This window comes from Mastigoproctus giganteus, chromosome 2 (genome assembly GCF_048544385.1).
Source record: "Mastigoproctus giganteus isolate SK-2022 chromosome 2, ASM4854438v1, whole genome shotgun sequence".
In the NCBI taxonomy this organism is placed as follows: domain Eukaryota; kingdom Metazoa; phylum Arthropoda; class Arachnida; order Uropygi; family Thelyphonidae; genus Mastigoproctus; species Mastigoproctus giganteus.
This window is the reverse complement of record NC_143576.1, coordinates 224817178-224838602: the sequence shown is the minus strand read 5'-3', so window position 1 is coordinate 224838602 and position 21425 is coordinate 224817178. Positions and strand designations below refer to the sequence as shown.

General features: G+C 36.3%; 1 protein-coding gene across 2 annotated transcripts in view; it reads left to right on the top strand.

Moving 5' to 3' along the window:
* LOC150090180 (CXXC-type zinc finger protein 1-like) overlaps nucleotides 1-21425 on the top strand; it is a 157309-nt gene that overhangs the window by 82770 nt on the left and 53114 nt on the right. For both annotated transcript variants that reach the window (XM_090369001.1, XM_090369002.1), the window contains one exon: nucleotides 11405-11595. In XM_090369001.1, coding sequence (XP_090225127.1) covers nucleotides 11405-11595 — 191 coding nt within the window. The remainder of the gene's footprint in view (nucleotides 1-11404; nucleotides 11596-21425) is intronic.

Sequence of the window (21425 nt, the reverse complement as noted above, 5' to 3'; positions counted from 1 at the left end):
CAAGTTTTTCAGCTTCAGCAAAAAAAACCCTTCCCATTTCACACACACCTGTTCACCCCAAATGTTTGTCTAATTTTTATGAAAACCATAAAACACGAGAGGTATTAGAACCTATAGCACTTAGTACAGTGATTGGGTTGGAGGTTGAAAAGATTCAAGAAGATATTTGTTGACATTAGACTTGTTAGACTTGACCTTCTGTAGACAGTAATTTTTCTGGAAGGTTGTTCCAGAAAACGGCAGTTGAATGGATAAACGAGAAAGATGAAAAGTTGGTTCTGTGAGTTTGAAGTTGGACAGTAAATGGATGTTGGCTGGTGGCGGCACCTGTTCGCACTGTTTTGAAAGAGAGAACGGGAATTATAGAAGCCAATTCAGAAGAACAGTACCCATGGAAGTATCTGTAGAAAAGGCATGCAGCAGAAACAGTACGTCTTTGAGACAGCGAGTGGAGAGACTCTGTTAGAGAGGAGTCATTAATTAACCTAACTGCCCTCTTCTGAATGGAATCTAGAAGCCTGAGAGAGGTTTTGGGGGAACCACCCCAGATGTAGGAACAATATTCCATGGTAGGGCGGATTTGTGATTTGTACAGTGTGAACAGCTGTTAAGAGAAAAGTAATGCTGAGAGCGTTACTTTTCTCTTAACAGCTGTTCCAGAACAGAATTAATAAATGTAATGTGTTTGTGCCAAGATAGATTAGAAGTCAGGGTAATCCCCAAAAGAGATATATCATTTTGGCTAGGAATTAGAGTGTCACCAAAGATAAGCATAGGAGCAGAAGAATCCTTTTTTGCGAGATATAAGACAGGATTGAGTTTTAGAAGGATTGAAATCAACTAAGTTGTCTTTGCCCCACTGGAGAATTACCTGGAGATCAGCATTTAAGGAATTGATAGCGGATATTCGAGAAGTTGAAGCTGATTGAGCAGAGCATTTCTCAAAATGGAAAGTTGAATGCAGTGTGCTGTCATCGGCAAAACTATGGATAGGATTTCTAGTCAGTGGAAGAAGGTCATTAATATACAAGAGGAAAAGAGTGGGGAAAAGAACTGAACCTTCAGTGGACATCAGCATTAGTGGAAAAGTTAAGAGAACAGAGAGCCATCTACCATCACACTCAGTGAGCGATCAGAGAGAAAACTGGATAACCAATTACAAAAAAACAGTTGGCAAACCATAAGATGGAAGCTTGTTTAGAAGACCTTTATGCCAAACATGATCAAAAGCCTTTGAGATGTCAAGAACAACTGCTTGTGTTTCACCGAACTATTCCATTGAATTTGTCCATAAATGGGTAACATAAGCCAGTGGATCGACACTGACAGAATCCACACTGGTGATCGTTGATCAGACAGAAGGTTTCTAGGTAGTTTAAGAGTTGGTGGTTAATTGATTTCTCCATTACTTTAGAAAGAGTAGAAGTAATTGCAATGGGACAATAATTGGATGGGAGGGATTTGTCACCCTTTTTAGGAACTGGCTGGATATGAGAAAATTTCCAAGCAGAAGGAAAAACACCTTTGGAATAAGAAAGTGAAAAAAGGCGGCAAACAATAGGAGTAAGTTCAGGAGCACAGGTTTTGAGAACAAGTGGAGAAATACCATCGGAACCTGGAGCTTTCTTAGCATCAAGATTCGTCAAAATCCTTTTGACATATTTTTGATGGAAGACCACAGGAGGCATTGAATTTAGAGTATTGGGAATGGTGGGAGGTGTTTTACCAAGATCATTAATACATGAGTTGGAAGAAAAATGGGATGCTAGCAGGTCAGCTTTATCCTTGGCTGAAGTGACAACAGAACCAACTGGTTTTGCCAGAGGTGGACAAAAGTTGTGGCCAATAGCTTTGGCAAGAGACTAGAATGCTCGGCTACCATTAGGGCAAGAAGCAAGTTTTCTACTCTTAGCCTGTTCAAAATCTAGTTTGGAATGATTAATAACTGCTTTACAATTGTTGCGAGCTTTGGTGTAGACAGAAAATAGACTGAAGATTTGGAAACAAGCCAATTACGATATGCACCCTTCTCCTCTTCTCTTGAACAGCCTTAGCACATTTATTGGAAAACCATGGTTTAGATAAAAGACGAGATTTTAAAGTGGAGTGTGGAATAAAGGATTCCATTCCTACGAGAATAATTTCACTGACACGATCTGAGCAAATGTTGACATCAGAACTTTTGAAACAGTAATCCGACCAAGGAAAAGAAGAAAAGAAGTCTCGCAAGTCATCCCATTTTGCATTCTTGTAATGCCAAACAATATGAGGTTGGGAATAGCCATGAGATAAAGGCTCCATTGGAGAAGAGACAATCACCAAGTTTTGCTCTGAGGTGCCTAAAGGACCACTTACTTCAACCGTGTACTTTGAAGGGTTGTTTTTGAGAAAAAGATCAAGCATGTTGGCTACATGGTTAGGATTGTCTGGTATTCTTGTAGGTAAATAATCTGTGCAAGGTCATTAGTAATTGCAAAAGCCTCAGCATCTCGACCAGCTGGGTTGGTGTGACTAGAAAACGGAAACCAGCTGGAGTTGTGAACATTAAAATCACCAAGGAAAATTACCTCATTGTTAGGAAAGTTGGACTGGAGAAAGTCAAGTTGCAAAGAGAGGAAGTCAAAGAGCTCCAAGTGATTAGTGGAATTGGGAGAACGGTGGAGACGACAGATGAATTTGACACAATGAGGTAGAGAGATTTTAAGCCAGAGAAGATCGAAAAGAGGAGATTCCAAATTACCAAGTCTCTGACAGGGAATATTGGAATGGACATATGCACAAGTATCACCTTTGAGGCAAAAGGAATCATACAGCGAATAATTTGGGCAGCTTGTCTGGCGTATCTTAGAAAATGTCTGTGACAACCTCAAGGACCAAATTTAAGCTGTCAATTTCTACAATCACATGTGGAAGTTTGGTCCAGCAATCAACCACGTGCTGGCTAAAGGCACATTTCTCCACATCTATTCTTCCACTGTCTTTCCTCAGTTTGAATTTATGTCCACTCAGGCGATTAATCTGTACAAGAGGACAAATCCCATCAACATTCAGCTTGCTTCAATCAGATCACCTCGCAGGTGCTAGTTTCCAGACACTGCAGTTTGCAGAACTTAAGGGGCACCTCCGTAGCCAGGTGGGAAGGAGCAGCATGCGTAGCACACGCTTCTTGATTAGACCGGGGTTCGAGCCCATCACCACCAAATACAGAGGATGCGGAAAGGTCAGGGAATGACCACCGCATATCCCGGAGCAATATGGCCTTAGTTGCTAATGCTCCTAAAAAAAAAAAAAATCAAATAACAAATAAAAATAGCAGAACTTAAGCCTTTCTTCATAAGAGAAACTCTTTGTTCTATTTACAAATCTTGTTGCCCTTCTCTGTACTCATTCCAGCAGCTCTACATCCTTCCTAAAATGAGGCCTCCAGACCTGTATGTAGTATTCAAAATATAAAATAAAAGCAATAAAATACATAAAAATGATAAAATACATAAAAGTGTTAAAATATATAAGTAAAAAGCAATAAAATAGAAGCGTTTGGGGCAAGCTGCCCCTTCATCAGCCAGTCAGTGAACAGAGTACTGAGTATATGTATACATTGGCTAAAATAAGACGACTGGGCATGATTGTAAATCACAACTCCGGTGCCGGTAATGCAGTATTACATATGCATAAGGAACGCCAATGCTCATCGCACTATAGAATGGCAGACTCCATAATGGGGTGTATGTGCACTCCCCTATTATGATTCATAGTATTGTTACAGCTGATTGTATGGAGTGCCTCAAGCCATGAGTGCTGTTGATGGTTTCAATATCATACGACATTGAAACTGTCGACTATTCACTTGACTACCGCCGGCACTCATGGCTTGAGGCACTCCATATAGTCAGCTGTAACAGTATTATGAATCGTAATAGGGAAGTGCACATACACCCCCCATTATGGAGTCTTCCATTGTGCAGTGCATTGAGCGTTGGCTTTCCTTACGCATATGTAATACTGCATTACTGGCATTGGAGTTGTGATTTATAAACATGCCCAGTTGTCTTCTGTTATTTTAGCCAGTGTATGTATATACTCAGTACACTGTTCACCAACTGGCTGATGAAGGGACACACCTCCCCCCGAAGGCTTCTATTTTATTGCTTTTTACTTATATATATTTTAACGCTTTTATTTTATATCTGTTTTAGTACTTTAATTATGTATATATCTATTTATTTATTATTATTTTTTTTTTAATAAAGTTTAACTTAAACCAGTCTGTCATTACTTGAAATTATATAAGTGATATGCAGCCTGATGCTCAAGGCCTGTTTTCTGATGGCAGATTCTGTTGTCAGGGAAATGGGTATCATTTTTTGTAATAAAGATAGGTGGACCAGGGTTTGTTTGCTGGGAGCAACAATTGATGTTACCAACAGATTGTCAGATTTTAAGGAGCGGAAAGAATCCATTAGCATTAGTATAAGCATATAATGCAAGAAAGAAAGCTTATACAGCATCAGCCAAAAAAAAAAAAAAACCACTTCCCATCCATTCAATCTATCTGAGCAAGAGGAAGCATCCCATAAGCATTGAGCCTGCCCAAGGACTTATACACTGCAATCAGACCACCTCACAGGTGCCTAGTCTTCAGATGCTGCAATTTCTAGAACTTAAGCCTTTCTTGGTAAGAGGTCCCTTCATTCCCCTCACCAATCTTGTTGCTCTTCTGTGTGCTCATTCTAGAAACTCTACATCCTTCCTAAAATGAGGCCTCCAGATCTGTATGCAACACTCAAGGTGTGGCCTGACTATTGCCGTATACAAAGGGATAATCACCTCCTCTTCCCTACTAGCAAAATTCCTGTATATCATTGACAATACCCCATGACCAGACAGGCTGCCGGAGCAGCCTGTCTGCATTGTTCAGAAAACTTTATATCTGACTGCACAGTTACCCCCAGGTCTTTTTCATTCTTTACCACCCTGAGTGTAGTACCACACAGTACATTTCTTTGAGGTTACTGCTGCCCATATGCAGTACAGTAGACTTTCAGAATAACGGCACCTTTGGGGATTCATGATGCTGTTATTTCGATTTTTCCGTTATCTAGAAAGTTTTATTTTTAATATATTTAATGTAGAAATAATGAGGCTAAATAACAAATAAATTAAGAATGCAATTTTATTAACAGCACATAAAAAACATAAACATGTTGATGACCCATATTATTCTATGGGTTATATTCTGCATTTATACACTCATTAATACACTCCTACTTACGCCCGTTCTATTTTGTATTATTATATCAGGTTTGTCACTAAGCTTTAATGTTCTTAATTATTCTTCTTTTCTTCTCTATATGAGGTTTATTAATTTTAGGAGCCACAGTGAGTGGTTTTTAATTTAAAATAAATGTAAAACAGTGGTATAATCCATGATATCAGTACATAATTAACTTTCAAAATGGCGGATATAACAAATAACGTAATCATGTGACTTGCCGCTTTCTGTTTTTTTGGGCACTGCAAGAGAGCTGCACTGTATGTAAACATCCGATCTCAACGTGCCGTTATCTCGAATGTGCTGTTATTTCAGCAGTCTACTGTACTTTGCATTTGTCAATGTTAAACTTCAGTTGTCACTTCTCAGCCCATCTGCCCAACTTTTCTAGATCCTGTTGCAGTAGCATACTGTCATTGACAACCCTGCCAACCTTTGTATCTTCTGCAGGCTTGGACATTAAGCCTGATATACCTTCATCAATATTATTGATAAATATACAGAACAACAATGGACCCAACACGGAGCTCTGGGGAACTCCACTAATAACATTAGTGCACAAAGAGCAGTGTCCATTGAGTACCACTGTCTGTCTTCTTCCACTCAACCATCCTTTTATCCATTGTAGCAACTTGTTCTTAATGCCATACTGCTCTAATTTGTGCAGTAGTCTTCCATGTGCAACAGTATCAAAAGCTTTCCTGAAATCCAAGTATATGATATCAAAATTATTTTTGCATCCAGTTCCTTTGTAACCACATCATAGTATCCAATCAGTTTTGCCAGACAAGACTTTTCCTTAACAAACCAATGCATGTCTGAATTATTTCTGCAGTCTTGTCTAGATGATCCTGCAATGCATCTTTAACCAGCGACTCCATTATTTTCCCCAGAACAGAAGTTGAACTAACTGGTGTGTAATTACTTGTCACTCTTAGATCTCCCTTTGTGAATTGGGGATACATTTACACATCTCCAGTCCACTGGGACTTCCCCTGAATCCAAGGATGCTCTCATAATTATGGCTAAGGTTTTGCTTACTTCCTTTGCTGCCTCCTTTAATATAACTGGATAGATCCCATCCACTCCAGGTGCCTTTCTTATGTTTAACTTCAACAATTTCTTCTGCACTTTGCTCTCAGTTATTACAAAATCATTAAACACCCTGTTACAGTTTGGTAAACTTCTGGCATTTTCCTGTGTATAAAGTAGTCGGAAGCAAAGGTATAATGAGAGTGGGAGTAATCCAGAGACCAGAAGATTGTGAAGAGTATGATGAAAGTTTCTACATGCAGATGGAATGGGTAAGCAAGTGTGAATGTCTCATTATGGGTGACTTAAATGTGCCTTTAATTGATTGGAATAAGTAAGATAGAAACTTGTCATGGGTAACAAAATTTTTAAATAAACTAGATGATTAATATTGGTGCAAGCATGTTAGAGAGAATACTAAGGATAAGAATATTCTTGACCTCATCATTACTCTACTCACGAATCAGATGACATCACCAGGATTAAATTACAGGAATCATTGGCAGTTAGTGATTATGCAGTAATTAGTTGGAAAATGAAGAAAGATGTTGCAGTAGTTAAAGATAAAGGCAAGGGGACTATGGAAGTTCAAGGCACTACATAGCATCTATTAATTGGGCAGACTGTAGAGGAAAGGCAAATACATTAGAATCATAGAATACCTTCAAAACAACAATCACAGAAGCCATGAATGCATGGATAGCATTAAGAAAATATAACAAGAGGAGGATGCTGGGATGGTTGAATATGGAGCTGTCCTGTCTAATAGAGCAGCAAAAGGCAGCTTGGGAAAGTTATAGAGCATGAAAAGTACAACAGCTACAACTTCTCAGTCTGGTAGATTTTACTTGGAGTATTAAGTTGACACAGTGTAGGCTTGTGGACTTAACCTTGTTGTGTTTGCAAACATCAATACAGCTTTCATCCATTTGTAAGATGAATTTCTTACTTGAGGGGCCCAATACATCTGTACCTAGCGTGCATGCTGGATGAATTAGATGTGATACCAATCAAATATATTATGGCTGTCTCGAATTAGCCAAACCAGAGGTAAAAGAAATTTGAAAACAAAAAAATATTAAGAAAAAATATAAATATAAAAAAATATATTTAAGCTAGAAGTAATAAAGCAAGAGATATAGTGCAAAACTTACTACTAAACTGTTTTAAAAAATTTAAAATTTTAGTGGATGCTGTTGTTTTGATAATTTATATATTTTTATTTCTTTGCAGCTGCTTAGAACCTAGGTGTAATTGCCATATAACTTTTTAACTATTAAAACATAATTTACCTATACCCCCATATTTGTCACTTCTAATTTTATCCATTTTATATATATACATTTGAACTTGGTTATAATGAGCACAGAAATAATGAGATCATGGCTGTAATGAGCAAAAAGCCATAATGATTTTAATTTGTGTATTCCCATACAATTGCTCACTGTTATGATGAGCATATTACATGGATATACCATACACATTTTGGTAACTATGCAAACATTCTTAATTACTCAGGTAGCCGAATAAACCCAATTCTTGGAATAGACAAAAATGAAAGGGGCAACTTAGCTTTTATGACCACCCACATCGGATTAGGGGTGATTTATGACCTAACTTTGTCCTTTCGGGGACGGGGCTATACAATAGTGCATTGGCATTCACCTTGTAATTTCTATGGTCGCATTACCCTATTTACAGATTGTCTTGTATTCACTGAACCACAAATTTATTTTGGGACTTTTAAGAATTTTGGAAACAATAATTGTTTATATGCAGATCACTTTACTGTCATTTTAAAGTAAAATCAGTTAGAAATGAACCGTTCCTTCGGAAACATGTCTACTAACAAAAGAAAGTGTCTCTCGATTCACCAAAAATCAAAATTATTTTAAAAGAACGTGGTACAAAAAACATTGACTTGTGTAAAAAGTTTTCTTTGTCCTCTTCAACAGTATCAATATTGTGGAAGAATAAACACAATTACATATTGGCACTGGAAAAGAACATAACTAACAAAAAAAAAATTTAGAAAGCGCAAGATTACAAGCATCGATGAAGCATTGCTTCAATGGTTCACTACACAAAGACAATGGTTCACTACACAAAGGTGTACCTGGCTTGCCTCCACGGGGCTAAGTGTGGGCAACGTTGGGCCTCAGTAGGGGTCCAGTGGCTAAATAGCTAGATGAACAACGGTACACGACACTACATCCAACAATATCCATACACTTTTAAATCTCTGGCCTTTACAGTGTTCTGTAACACGTGACAATGTAGACTACACGGAGATGGGGGTAACCCCTGGTGCCGTTAGACCCTAAACACACTTTACACTTTACACAAAGAAGTGCTGGATTTTCAATAGACGGTCTGATCTTGAAGGCTCAAGTGGAAAAATTTGCTAAACAATTTGGATGCAGTGATTTTGTATATAACAATGGTTGGCTGGATTGATTTAAAAAACCGACATAACATCATTTATGCAAAAATTACTGGAGAATCTCGATCTGCAGATCCAGTAATGGCAAATGAATGGATTGACCGTGTTTGGCAGAAATCAGGAAAGATTTCAATGATGAAGACATCTACAATGCCGAAAAAACAGGACTTTATAATTTAAATTCAAAGGGAAAAAATGTTTTGGTGGAAAAAAATCAAAGACTAACTTGACGGTGCTCATATGTGCAAATATGACAGGAACTAATAAAAAATAAAATAAAATAACTGTTTGTTATCAGAAAATCGTTAAAACCGCAGTGTTTCAAAAACGTAAGGAAACTTCTTGTGGATTACACTGCGAATAAGAATCTTGGATGACTTCAGATATTTTTCAGCAGTACGTAAATAATTGGAATAAGGAGCTATTCAAAAAGAAGAAAAATATTTTGTTGTTAGTTGATAACTGTCCTGCACATCCCCAGATTCAAAATTTTTCCAACATTATGGATTTGTTAAAGGGAGGTCTTGTCTGACCAATTTTATTGGATACTATGATGTGGTCACAAAGGAACTGAATGTCAAAATAATTTTGATATCATATACTTGGATTTCAGGAAAGCTTTTGATACTGGTGCACATGGAAGACTGCTTTACAAATTGGAGGGGTACGGCATTAAGGGTAAGTTGCTACAATGGATAAAGGGATGGTTGAGTGGGAGATGACAGAGAGTGGTAATCAATGGACACTGCTCTTCACGGACAAATGTTATTAGTGGAGTTCCCCAGAGCTCCGTGTTGGGTCCATTGTTGTTCTGTATATTTATCAATGATATTGATGAAAGTATATCAGGCTTAATGTCCAAGCCTGCAGATGATACAAAGGTTAGCAGGGTTGTTAACTACAGTAAAGAGTATGGTACTCGAACCGATCTATATAAGTTGGGCAAATTGGGCTGAGAATTGGCAACTGAAGTTTAACATTGACAAATGCAAAGTACTGCATATAGGTAGCAATAACCCAAGAGAAATGTACCAACTGTGCGGTACTACATTAGTCAATGATATATAGGAATTTTGCTAGCAGGGACAGGGAGGTGATTATCCCATTGTAGTACACTTAGAGTACTGTGTACAGGTCTGGAGGCCTCATTTTAGGAAGGATGTAGAGCTGCTGGAACAAGTACAGAGAAGGGCAACAAGATTGGTAAATGGAACAAAGGGTTGCTCTTATGAAGAAAGGCTTAAGTTCTGCAAATTGCAGTGTCTGGAGAGTAGGCACCTGCGAGGTGATCTGATTGAGGTGTATAAGGCCTTGAATGTGCTGTAATAAATTTATAAATGCTATAAATTTATTGAATGATGCATGGAACATTACTTTGGCAACCATATCGAATTCTTTCAAAAAATCGAAATTGAATTCAAATGAAATTTCAATCATGATGAAATAACAGAAATGAAGAAAACAACTTACCATTATCTGAATGGTTGCTATGTAACAACGTTGTAGGTTTTAATAATAACATTGATGAATTTGTATGAGTAAATGACACCTTGTTAACTAGTGGTCTTCCTACAGAGAGTGACATTGTAGATGCTGTGCTCAACAAAGACGATGATTGTGATGATGATAAATGAAAATCAATCAAAATCAGTGCTGACAATCTCCGAATCTCAAGGTCAGTGGACACATTAGTCAATTTTTTTGAGGGAACTGAGGCAAATAATGAGACTTTTAACGTGTTAAGCATTTTAAAGGGAAACTTGAAAAATATCAATGTGAAATCTTTAAAACAAACATCAATTTTAAGATTCATAAATAAAAAGTCTAATTGAAATCATGTTTATTATTAATTAGTATTGTTCTTAATTACGGAGAAATAAATTGTGTTTAATATTAACTGTATGGTTTTAAAATTAAGCAAATAAATTATGTTAATATTAAGTGTCTCGTAGTTTATACAAGCATATCAATACAAATAATATGTAGGTATATACTAATATTATTTTTTTTTATCAAGTTATTGAGAATTAAAAAAAAATAAGAAGTAGATTGAACTCATCACTGCTATAGTGAGTAATGGTTATAACGAGGAAATTTTGTCGGTCCCTTGATGCTCGTTATAACCAAGTTTGACTGTATATGTGTTCTCTTAGCATTCCAATTTCATTATCGCCAACTGTTATTTTTTTGCAAGATTGGCTATTCTGTTTCGCATTCTGGATTTTATTTTTATTGATATGCCTTACCAGTTAACGTACCTATTCTACCAACTTTCATTCTGTCATGTCCTTGAGTTGTCTTAGCTATCCTAATCTCTCTCTCTCTCCCCCCCCTCCACTCACCCATTCTTTTCTGGTTCATGCTTGTTGTTTTCACAATATTAACCTTTGTGCTTCTTTTTCAGACTCCTCTGCCAAACTATTAAATTTATTTTATACTGCTGTCACTACTGTATTGATTAGGTCATCTGTAAAGAGCATTTCTCTCAGTTTACCATATTATTTGTGATAATGAATGATATTGGGCTTAAGCCCTGGTAACTTTGAAATATTATTTTGAACACTTCCCTTACTTTTAAGATTGTAATTTCTTATGTATTGACGACTTTTCTGTGTCTTAATAATGTTATACGATTACAGATTACTATTGCATTATAGATGAAATCTTCAACAAAACATAGGATAAAAAGAGAACAGCATAGAGAACACTATGGATCTCACAGAGATAAAGGACACAACAAAAAAGAAGAAGAACCTCTTCATCATTGTTATGGCCCAGGTTGTGGGAATACATCTCGTCCAGGATCAAAATATTGTAGTGACGAGTGTGGTATCAAACTTGCTACAAAGTAGGTAAATAGCATTTTTTCCCCCTTTGATTTAAGAGATCAAAATATTTATTGTATTTTTAGTAGTATAGAAGTCTTGTCTTGCAGAATGAAACAAAGATTTCACTTTTGTGTCTTTACAAGTTTATGAGCTTGTAAAGACACAAAAGCTTATGAGCTTGTTTTTAAAAAGCTTACTACTAAGCTTTCTTAAAAATTTTAAAATTTTAGTGGATGCTGTTTTTTTGATAATTTATATATTTTTATGTATGGGAAACTTTATCAAAAATATATTTGAGTAGTTTTGAGTAACATTTTATTGATTTCTGTGTTGTGGCAGTATCAGTTTCTCCAGTGTTTCTTCTAATTTTTTTATTGCACTGTAACTTTAAACAAAACAAATGCAGTCAAACTTGGTTATAATGAGCACGGAAATAACAAGGTCACAGCTGTAATGAGCAAAAAACCATAATGATTTTAATTTATGTATATTCCCATACAAAAGTTCACTGTTATAATGAGCGTACTACATGGATATACTGTACAAATTTTGTTAACTATGCAAACATTCTTAATTGCTCGGGTAGTTGAAAAAACCCAATTCTTGGAATAGACGAAAATGAAAAGGGTCACTTAGCTTTTATGACCACCTGCATCGAATTAGTGGCTGGTTTATGACCTTGTCCTTTTGGAGCCGGAGCTGTACTTTAGTGCATTGGCTTTCCACTTGTTGCATTACCCTATTTACAGATTGTCTTGTATTCACTGAACCATAAATTTATTTTGGCACTTCTGAGAATTTTGTATGCATTTTGGGACTTCTAAGAACTTTGTATGCAGATCACTTTACTGTCATTTTAAAGTAAAATCAGTTAGAAATTAACCCTTCCTTCGGAAACATATTTACTAAAAGAAGAAAGTCTCTCTCAATTCGTGAAAAAGTCAAAATAATTCGTGAGTTTAGAACGTGGCGCAAAAATTGTTGAAGTGTGTAAAACGTTGTCTTTGTCCTCTTCAGTAGTATCGACATTGTGGAAGAATAAACATGTTTACATTTTGACACTGGAAAAGAACATAACCGGAAAAAAAATTTAGAAAGTGCGAGGTTACAAACGTCAATGAAGCATTTCTTCAATGGCTCACTACACAAAGAAGTGCTGGATTTTCAATAGACTGTATGACATTGAAGGCTAAAGCGGAAAAATTTGCCAAACAATTTTGAAGTGACAATTTTGTAACAGCTGTTGGTTGGATCAATTTAAAAACCAAATACAAGCATTTTATTGCAAATAATATGTATATACACTGTGCTGCCACTTTATTAGGTACACCTACCTAGTAGTATGTTGAGCCTCCTTTTGCCTTCAAAACAGTCTGAATTCGTCTAGGCATGGATTGAACAAGATGCTGAAAACGTTGTGCAGGAATGGAGACATGATTACCATGTAGACACGAGTGTGTCACGCAGTTCCTTGAGATTCGACGGAGGAGTAGGCCTGCAGCGAACAGCCCTTTCGAGCTCATCCCAAAGATGTTCAATAGGATTGAGATCTAAGCATGGATTGAACAAGATGCTGAAAACTTGCAGGAATGGAGTACCATGCAGACATGAGTGTGTCACGCAGTTCCTTGAGATTCGACAGAGGTATAGGCCTGCAGCGAACAGCCCTTTCCAGCTTATCCCAAAGATGTTCAATAGGATTGAGATCCGAAGACTGAACAGGCCACTGCAGCAAAGAAAAGTAATTGTCATGTTCCTGGAACCATTCCATAATGATTCGGACTTTGTGCACCAGTTCATTATCCTGCTGGAAGTAACCATCTGACTGAGGATATACTGTCAACACGAATGGGTGCACTTGGTTGGCAACAATATTTAGGTACAATGTGGCATTCAGACGTGAATCTATAGGTATCAATGGACCCAACATGTGCCAAAAAAAACATTTCCCACACCATAACACTGCCCCCCCACCACCTTGCACAGTAGTTAAACATCATGGGTCCATGGATTCATGTTGTTTTCGCCAAATTCTGAGCCTTCCATTAACATGATGCATCAGGAACTTTGACTTGTCAGACCAAGCAACTGTTTTCCAATCCTCAATAGTGCCGGTGTTGCTATGCCCACAGGAGGTGTACTCTCTTGTTTTTCATTGATAACAAAGGTACGCAATGGCCGTCGGCTGTTGTAGCCCATTCGCGACAAAGTGCGACTAGTGGTCCATTGCAATATTTTGTTCTGCGCACCAAGATTGTATTCTGACGTGATGTGTGACATTGTGGCCTGTCTGTTTTCTTGCACAATTCTAGCCATCCTCCTCTGACCTCTCTCATCAACAAGCGATTTTCTTCCAGAGGAGTGTCGTTGAGAGGATGTTTTCTTTGGTTTTCTTTGCACCATTCTCAATACACCCTTGAAACTGTGGTGTGTGAAAAGTTCAGGAGAACTGCCATTTCAGAGATGCTTTGTCCGGCATGTTTTGCACCTACTACCATGCCATGTTCGAAGTCCATTAGATTACTCCTTTTCCCCATTCTTGCTATGGTTTGTATGCTAAACTGGTACTAGAAAGGTTGTTCTGCTGCATTTATATCCACAAACTGTGGTCATGTGACTTGCAACGTTGTGGGACAAACAATTTGTGTGCACAGCAGGGGTGTACCTAATAAAGGGGCAGCACAATGTATATACTAATATTGTTTTTTCTCTCTTTTTATCAAGTTATTGAGAATTAAAGAAAATAGGAGGTACAGATTTAATTCATCACTGATATAGTGAGTAATGGTTATAATGAGGAAATTTTGTTGGTCCCTTGATGCTTGTTATAACCAAGTTCGACTGTAGTATGATTTTTTTATTAAACTATTTCTGGAGGTGTGTGAAACATATTTGATATGATTTTAAGGCAGATCATCAAACATGTGGTCACTGTGTACCATAATGAAACATTTAAAAAAAAAAAAAAAGAAAGTGTTGTGGTTACTGTGAGATTACTGTTTCATGTGTTGCATTTCATTCCTTTCCTTTTAATTCAAAAAAGTTATAGAAGTAGGTATTCAGCTGCATGAATAATGTAATTGGGAAATATTCTAATTTTTTTTTTGTACAAGATGCGAGAATAAAGTTCTCCGAATGCCTTGACAGTTTAGTGTTATGTTGTAATATGGATGTTTTATAGTATATCTGTGCTTGCTTATGCTGCAGTTGTGAAACAGTTTTGCCAATCCTTGAGAAACATTTGCATTGATAATAAAAGAGAGTTTTTTTGGTCTTGTCTCAAAACAAATGCTTGCTGGCTAGAGCAACAGATCAAGTTTTGTGCAAAGTTAGGCAGAAGTTCAAGTGAAACTGTGGAAATAGAGAATATGCCATTTATGCAGCAATGAAAAAGGAAACATTTTTGAGTGGTCTAAGTGGTTTAAAGAGAGTTGGGTGGATGTAAAAGGTGACAAAAGAAGTGGTCATCTGAAAACTCACAGAACTGAAGGAAACTTGGAGATTACCAACTATGGGTCAGTAACAGAGACATTTAAGTGTACAAATAATGATAGAGAAACTGCAAAAAAGATTGTTGACAGAGGATTGGAATATGATGGAAGTTTCAATAAAGATGGTGATGTGAATTTTGACCTATGAAAAGAAATAGGAGACAGCATTTAATTTAGACATTTGGAAGAGTTTGTGAGTTACTATTTAACAATATATTATATTATCAACTATATATAATAATGATCAAGTTTATATATCTCCTACACTAAACTCTGTCAGTAACTTGTATTCTTTTATCAAATGGTTCATGGAAATTATAAAAGAAGTGGTGATAAGATGCTGCCCTGCCTCACTCCCAAGTTTAACCCTAAACCAGTTTCTAATGCTTCCTTCAGTCCTCAGTGCAGATTTACCATTTTTATAAATACCTTTTATTCCCCTTAAAAATATTATCCTTATTGCTTTAGTTTTCTAAAATTTAAAAGAACAGATTTCTTGGTACTTTATCATATGTCCTAAATGTGGGAGCCATGTTCAACTCTGCTAAGTAAACTCTTTTATTACTTAAAATTTATTGGTTTTTGTTATTTTTTGTTTCAATTAGTAATGCAGTTATTATTTGTTTTTATCTGATTAAGTAGTGAAATTGCTTCTTCTAACTTGTACTCAGAAATGAGAGTTGAAATAGGGGAGACGTTTGTTATCATTGTGTTCAATGCATTAATATATAAAGTCATACCTAAGATTAGAGCAGCAAAGCAAAGAGCTCAGAGTAATGGGAATGCTTTGCCTCAGGGGAGAGAGAGAATTGCTAAGGATAGTTCTCCTATGAAAGTGGGTTTTATAACATGCATATTTGCAGAGCCCACTTTAGCAAGACATGTTACGACCAAAGGGGATGACTTTGTGTGTTTTTAATTCACAATCACAATAAATGAAAATTCACTATTCTAGTGGGCAAATATGAGAACTTGAAGAACATAGTCGTTATCCTTGAATGAATTGAAACTAGAGAACCATCAGGCTCTTGGCTGTCTACACAATGCTAGTGCCAACACTCATGCATCAGCAGCAGTGGAATTGCCAAAAGTGGAAGGTGTTTGTCCCAAAGGAAGTAGCTGTTGTCAAGGAAACATATTGTGCAAAAAGTTTAGGTAAAATAGGACCATGGTGTGTCTCTGTCATGGCCAAAAGTTGATGTAGAACAATTATCATTTTTAAGGGCACAAAAGGTGATATTGTTGTACGTATTGGTACTGATATTAAGAATTGGTGATATGAGGATTTACTTAATGGGCACAGGGCACTGCTGGACAAGAAGTTGCGAGTTAAGATTAAAATTGAAATTGAAATTTTGCTCAGACATGATAGAAAGGAATGAGTAAATGATGAAAACCTTGTCAATCAGTTTAATCTTGGAGAGTTTAACATGGATGGGATACACTTAAATAGAAAGGGTGCAAGAATATATACTGATGCTATTGAGGCATCCTTAGGTGAATTGGAAAGCTGCAAGTTTTGGGGGGGGGAGAATGTACACATTTATAGTTTAATGGGACGACAGCAGCCTATCACAAAGTGTGGTACATTATAAGGTCTGCTGGTGGTCCTCATGGAACAAGCAAATATATTATTTGCTTGTTCCATGACCTTTTGTAGTGGCAAATGATGCAAAGAAAGCAAGCTCATACAGCATCACCAAAAAAGAAAAAGAACTTTCCATATCACCTATCCATCCCTCTAATAGTTTGTCTAGTTCCTTCTTGAATTTATTCAAACTACCCACTTCCACCATCAAATAGGCACCTCCATAGCCAGGTGGGAAGGAGCAGCAGTGCGTAGCACACGCTTCTTGATTAGACAGGGGTTCGAGCCTGTCACCACCAAATACGGAGGATGCGGAAAGGTCAGAGAATGACCACCGCATACCCCAGAGCAATATGGCCTTAGTTGCTAATGCCCCTAAAAAAAACCAAATAACAATAACAAGCAGCACTATAAAACCACCACCAAATGGAAGTTTATTCCAACAGTCAATTATCTGCTGGCTGAAGGCAAATTTCCACACATCAATCATGCAGCTGGCCTTCCACGATTTAAATTTATGCCCCCTCATATGTGTAGCCTGAGCAAGAGGAAAGATGTCATCAGCTTACTCATTCCATTCAAAGCCTTAAAAACCTCAATCAGACATCCTCACATGTGCCTAGTCTATAGATGCTGCAATTTGTAGAACTGAAGCCATTCCTGGTATTAATCTCAATCTCATTGCTTTTCTCTGCACCCATTCCAACAAATACACATCCTTCCTAAAATGAGACCTCCAGATCTGTATACAGTACTCAAGATGTGGCCTAACCATTGCCTTATATAAATAGAATAATTACTTCTGTATGCTTAATGGCAAAATTCCTGTATATCATTTGACAGAACCTATGAGCTGTCATGGCAACCTGTCTGCACTGCTTAGAGAACGTCATATCTGACTGCACAATTGCTCCCAGGTCTTTTTCATTCTCCTCTGCCCTGAGTGTGGTACCACACAGCTGGTAGGTTAATGTGAAGTACCTTCCCATATGAATTACCTTGCATTTGTCAATACAGGCAGCCCCTGTATAACACGATACTTCTACAACACAGTTTCACTCTAACACGATTGATAAATTGCGGCAATCCTCACACAACATGGTACTTATATAACACGGTTTCACTCTAACACAGTTAGTGAATTGTGGGAAACCTCGCATAACACTGTATTTTTGAGCTTTTGTGCTGGGAAAACCCTACTATTATGTTAGATGTGATTTTTAAATGTTTCCATTCCTTTTTGTGAATCCCCGCTGTTGACTCGCTAGTCATTATCGTCTTCGTGATATTTTTCTAAAGCACATTTCTGGAGGTCACTGCAAATAAAAACAATTTGCAGTTTCCGGTTTATTTGACTTTTCTGTTAATGCTATCAATTATAATCGGGTAGTAAACTCGATCTTATTGCATTTGTGATAGTTCCGATAGCTGGAATTCTGTGGGTTTTCCCGTTATTATGGTGAAATGTGTTTCCCCTTCCATGAAATATTCAATCATATAAAAAACATAAATAAATTTTCAGAAATTCATTACTCTGTATCTCACTTGCACATATCTTGTTTGTTGTAACTTGTGCATGCAGTGTTTTTACTTATTAAAGCAGAAAAATCTAGATTTCAAAGCTTTATTACTATTGAATAATGTGCCAGGCCATCCAAAAGGTTTAAGTCATCTAAATGTTGAAATAATGTTCCTACCACCTAATACAACTTCTTTAATTCAGCCATTAGATCAAGGTATTATATCTACCTTTAAAACTCATTACATCAAAAAATCATTACAATGGATTTTGGAAAAAATTGATTCCGAATCTGTCGAAGTGATGGAGGCATGGAAACAGTTTTCATTTGTGGACTGTATCGGAATCATAGCTTTATCGCTCAGAGAAGTAAAACTGTCAACATTAAATGCGTGTTGGAAAAATGTATGGCCAGAGTCAGTTCATTCAGGAAATGTGGTCGAACCGGTGTGATAATAGAACTTGCTAAGTCAGTAGGAGGGGAAGGTTTTGATGATATGACTACTGAAGCTGTTCAAGAATTACTGGTAGAAAAAGAGACTTGCAAAGCTGATTTGGTGGAAATGGCATCAGAGGTAAACCAAATAAATTCAGTGGATAATAGCACAGATAAAAATTCTGAAGTTCCAAATTTTACACTAAAAAGTATATGGGAAGGTATAAACTTAGCCGAGCAGTTAGAATCTTATTTTTTGAATGCAGCTCCTTCTACTGAAAGGAGCACAAAGTTCAAAAGGGAGCTTCAAAAATGTTTAGCCCCATACCAAGAAATTTACAAAGATCTATCAAGCAAAAGCAAACAAACCCAGATTACTATTTTTTAAAGAGAGTAAAAGATACACAAAATCTAGATGCTGCAGAAGAAAGTTCAGAAGGTGATATTCTGCAACAGACAGAACGTTCTCTTTTGATTGTGCTTAGCAGCGATGAAGAGGAAGAAAATTAAGTGAATGTACATTATCTGACATATATGCATCACAGTTTGTAAGGTAAGATGTTTGTTCAGTTATTATTATTTAAGTTACTACTATTATAAAAATAAAGTTAAAATATTTAGTTATTACTATTATAAAAATTAAGTTTCCGATAGTTATAAAAAAAAAAGGTGTATTTTTGTTAGCTTTTGGAATGCAACCCCCTTTTTGTACTGGTTCTTATTCCTGTATAACACAGTTTCACATTATACAAAATTTTGTAGGAACCAAACTACCATGTTATATGAGCATTACTTGTATTAAACTTAAATTGCCACTTCTCAGCCCATCTGCTTAATTTGTCTATATCTTGTTGCAGTAGCATACCCTGATTACTGTGATTAACTACCTTTTCAATCTTATCATATGCAAGGTTAGACATTAAGCCTGATAAGCCTTCACCAATATCATTAATAAATATAGAAAACAACAATGGGCACAGACTGAAGCCTGGGAAACTCCATAATAACAGTAGTCCAAGAACAGCAGAGCCCATTGATAACCACTTTATCTTTTTTCATCCAACTATCCCTTTGTCCATAGCAGTAACATTGCCCCTAATGTCACACTGCTCCCTTCTTCAACCAGATCATATCTTCTTCTCCCTTCTCTTCTGCAACTTCCACTAAATTTCTCTTATTTTTTTATTTTTTTAAATTTAATGTCACATTAGTGCCAGGAATGGCATTTAACTTCTCAACAAAGTTAAATGTAAAAGCTTGCTCATTTGCCCTCTCTCTCTCTGTCACATGCTCTTTCAGGTGGCAATACTATCTGGTTACCTGATGTTACACTACAAATAATCAGAACTTCTCAAAAGAAGTACAGTTATTGTTTATTTGCAATTTGGTACCATCAGCTAGATGGCTGTTTTGATAGTTATTTGTCATTTATGCAACTTGTGGATCTGTACATTAATGCAGGGATGCCCAACCAAACAGCATCACCAAAAAAAAAAAGAAATTTCCATATCAACTATCCATCCTCTTTATTAGTTTGTCTAGTTCCTCCTTGAATTTATCCTTTTTAACACACTTAGGGCTACATAGCCCCAAGTGTGTTATGCATTGCCCTGAGTTTAAAAGCACTTATCACAAAATTTTGTTCAACATTGACTTTTGACAATACCTGTTTTTATTAATATTCAGTTTTTTTTATTGCTTTCTTATAATTTATGTATCTTCCTCAGTATTTAACATATTATTATTATAACCATATAATAAGAATGTATTAGCATTAATGTAATTGTTGGATTTCTGTATTTAATTATTAAATGTAAAAAATTAATGTTTGAGTAAATTTACAATTAACTGTAAATATAAACATTGATAACAAAAAATTAATTCTATCTTGAAACTGTGTAATTAGTTGTAAGGAACTGTTTCTGCACTCAACAATCCACTTTCTGCAAGAATCCATGTAGCATGCAACTTTCAGTATTTTATCTGTTTTGTCTCCTAGATGAGAGGTTGAATCCCTGCATTTATGCTTATGGATAAACTGTATGCTAATTAAAGTTAGAAAGTAACGACATGTGCAGCATGTGTAGGATATTAAATGGTGTACAGGTAGTTTTCAACTTTATGAGTTAATTCGCTCCTAGCACATGCTCGTAAAGCTGGAATGTATTCCCATTGACGTAATGTTAAAAATGTGGGTTATGTTCTCAACAATGAAATTTGACCATAGTAATGTTAAATAAAGGGCAACAAAAAATAGTTTATCCTTAAACAGTGATTCATTTATCCAAAGAAATGAAGACATAGTCTTTAAAATCAATCAAACTATAATAAAGTAATTATGTATGTCATAAATGTTAAAGAATGTTTATTTTTCATTGTCAACTAAACGCACACTCATTGTTGGTTTGTTGGAAGCACAAAGAGTTGTCGTCGTCTTCAGAAATGCTTCGAGAGTTGTTTGTTTTCAAATTAGTCTTCTCTTTTCTTTATAAATTTCACGATAGCATTTCGCACAAAGATCTTTAACAGTCATTCCGGTCGTATTTTTGCTTGTAATCTCATATTTTGTTCCAGTGTTATTCCTCTTTGCTGTTTCTTTTTATTAAAATCACTCTCCATAGTATTTTTGACTTACTGCACAGTATTAATAAGATAAATTTGAAATTAGCATTAGCATTGGCATACGATGCAAGAAAGCAAGCTTATGCAGCATCAGCCAGAAAAAAAAAAAAAAAAAACCTCTCCCATTTCGCCCCTCCTTTTGTTCCAAATACCTGTCCAGCTCAGCCTTAAATTTATTTAGGCTATCACAACAA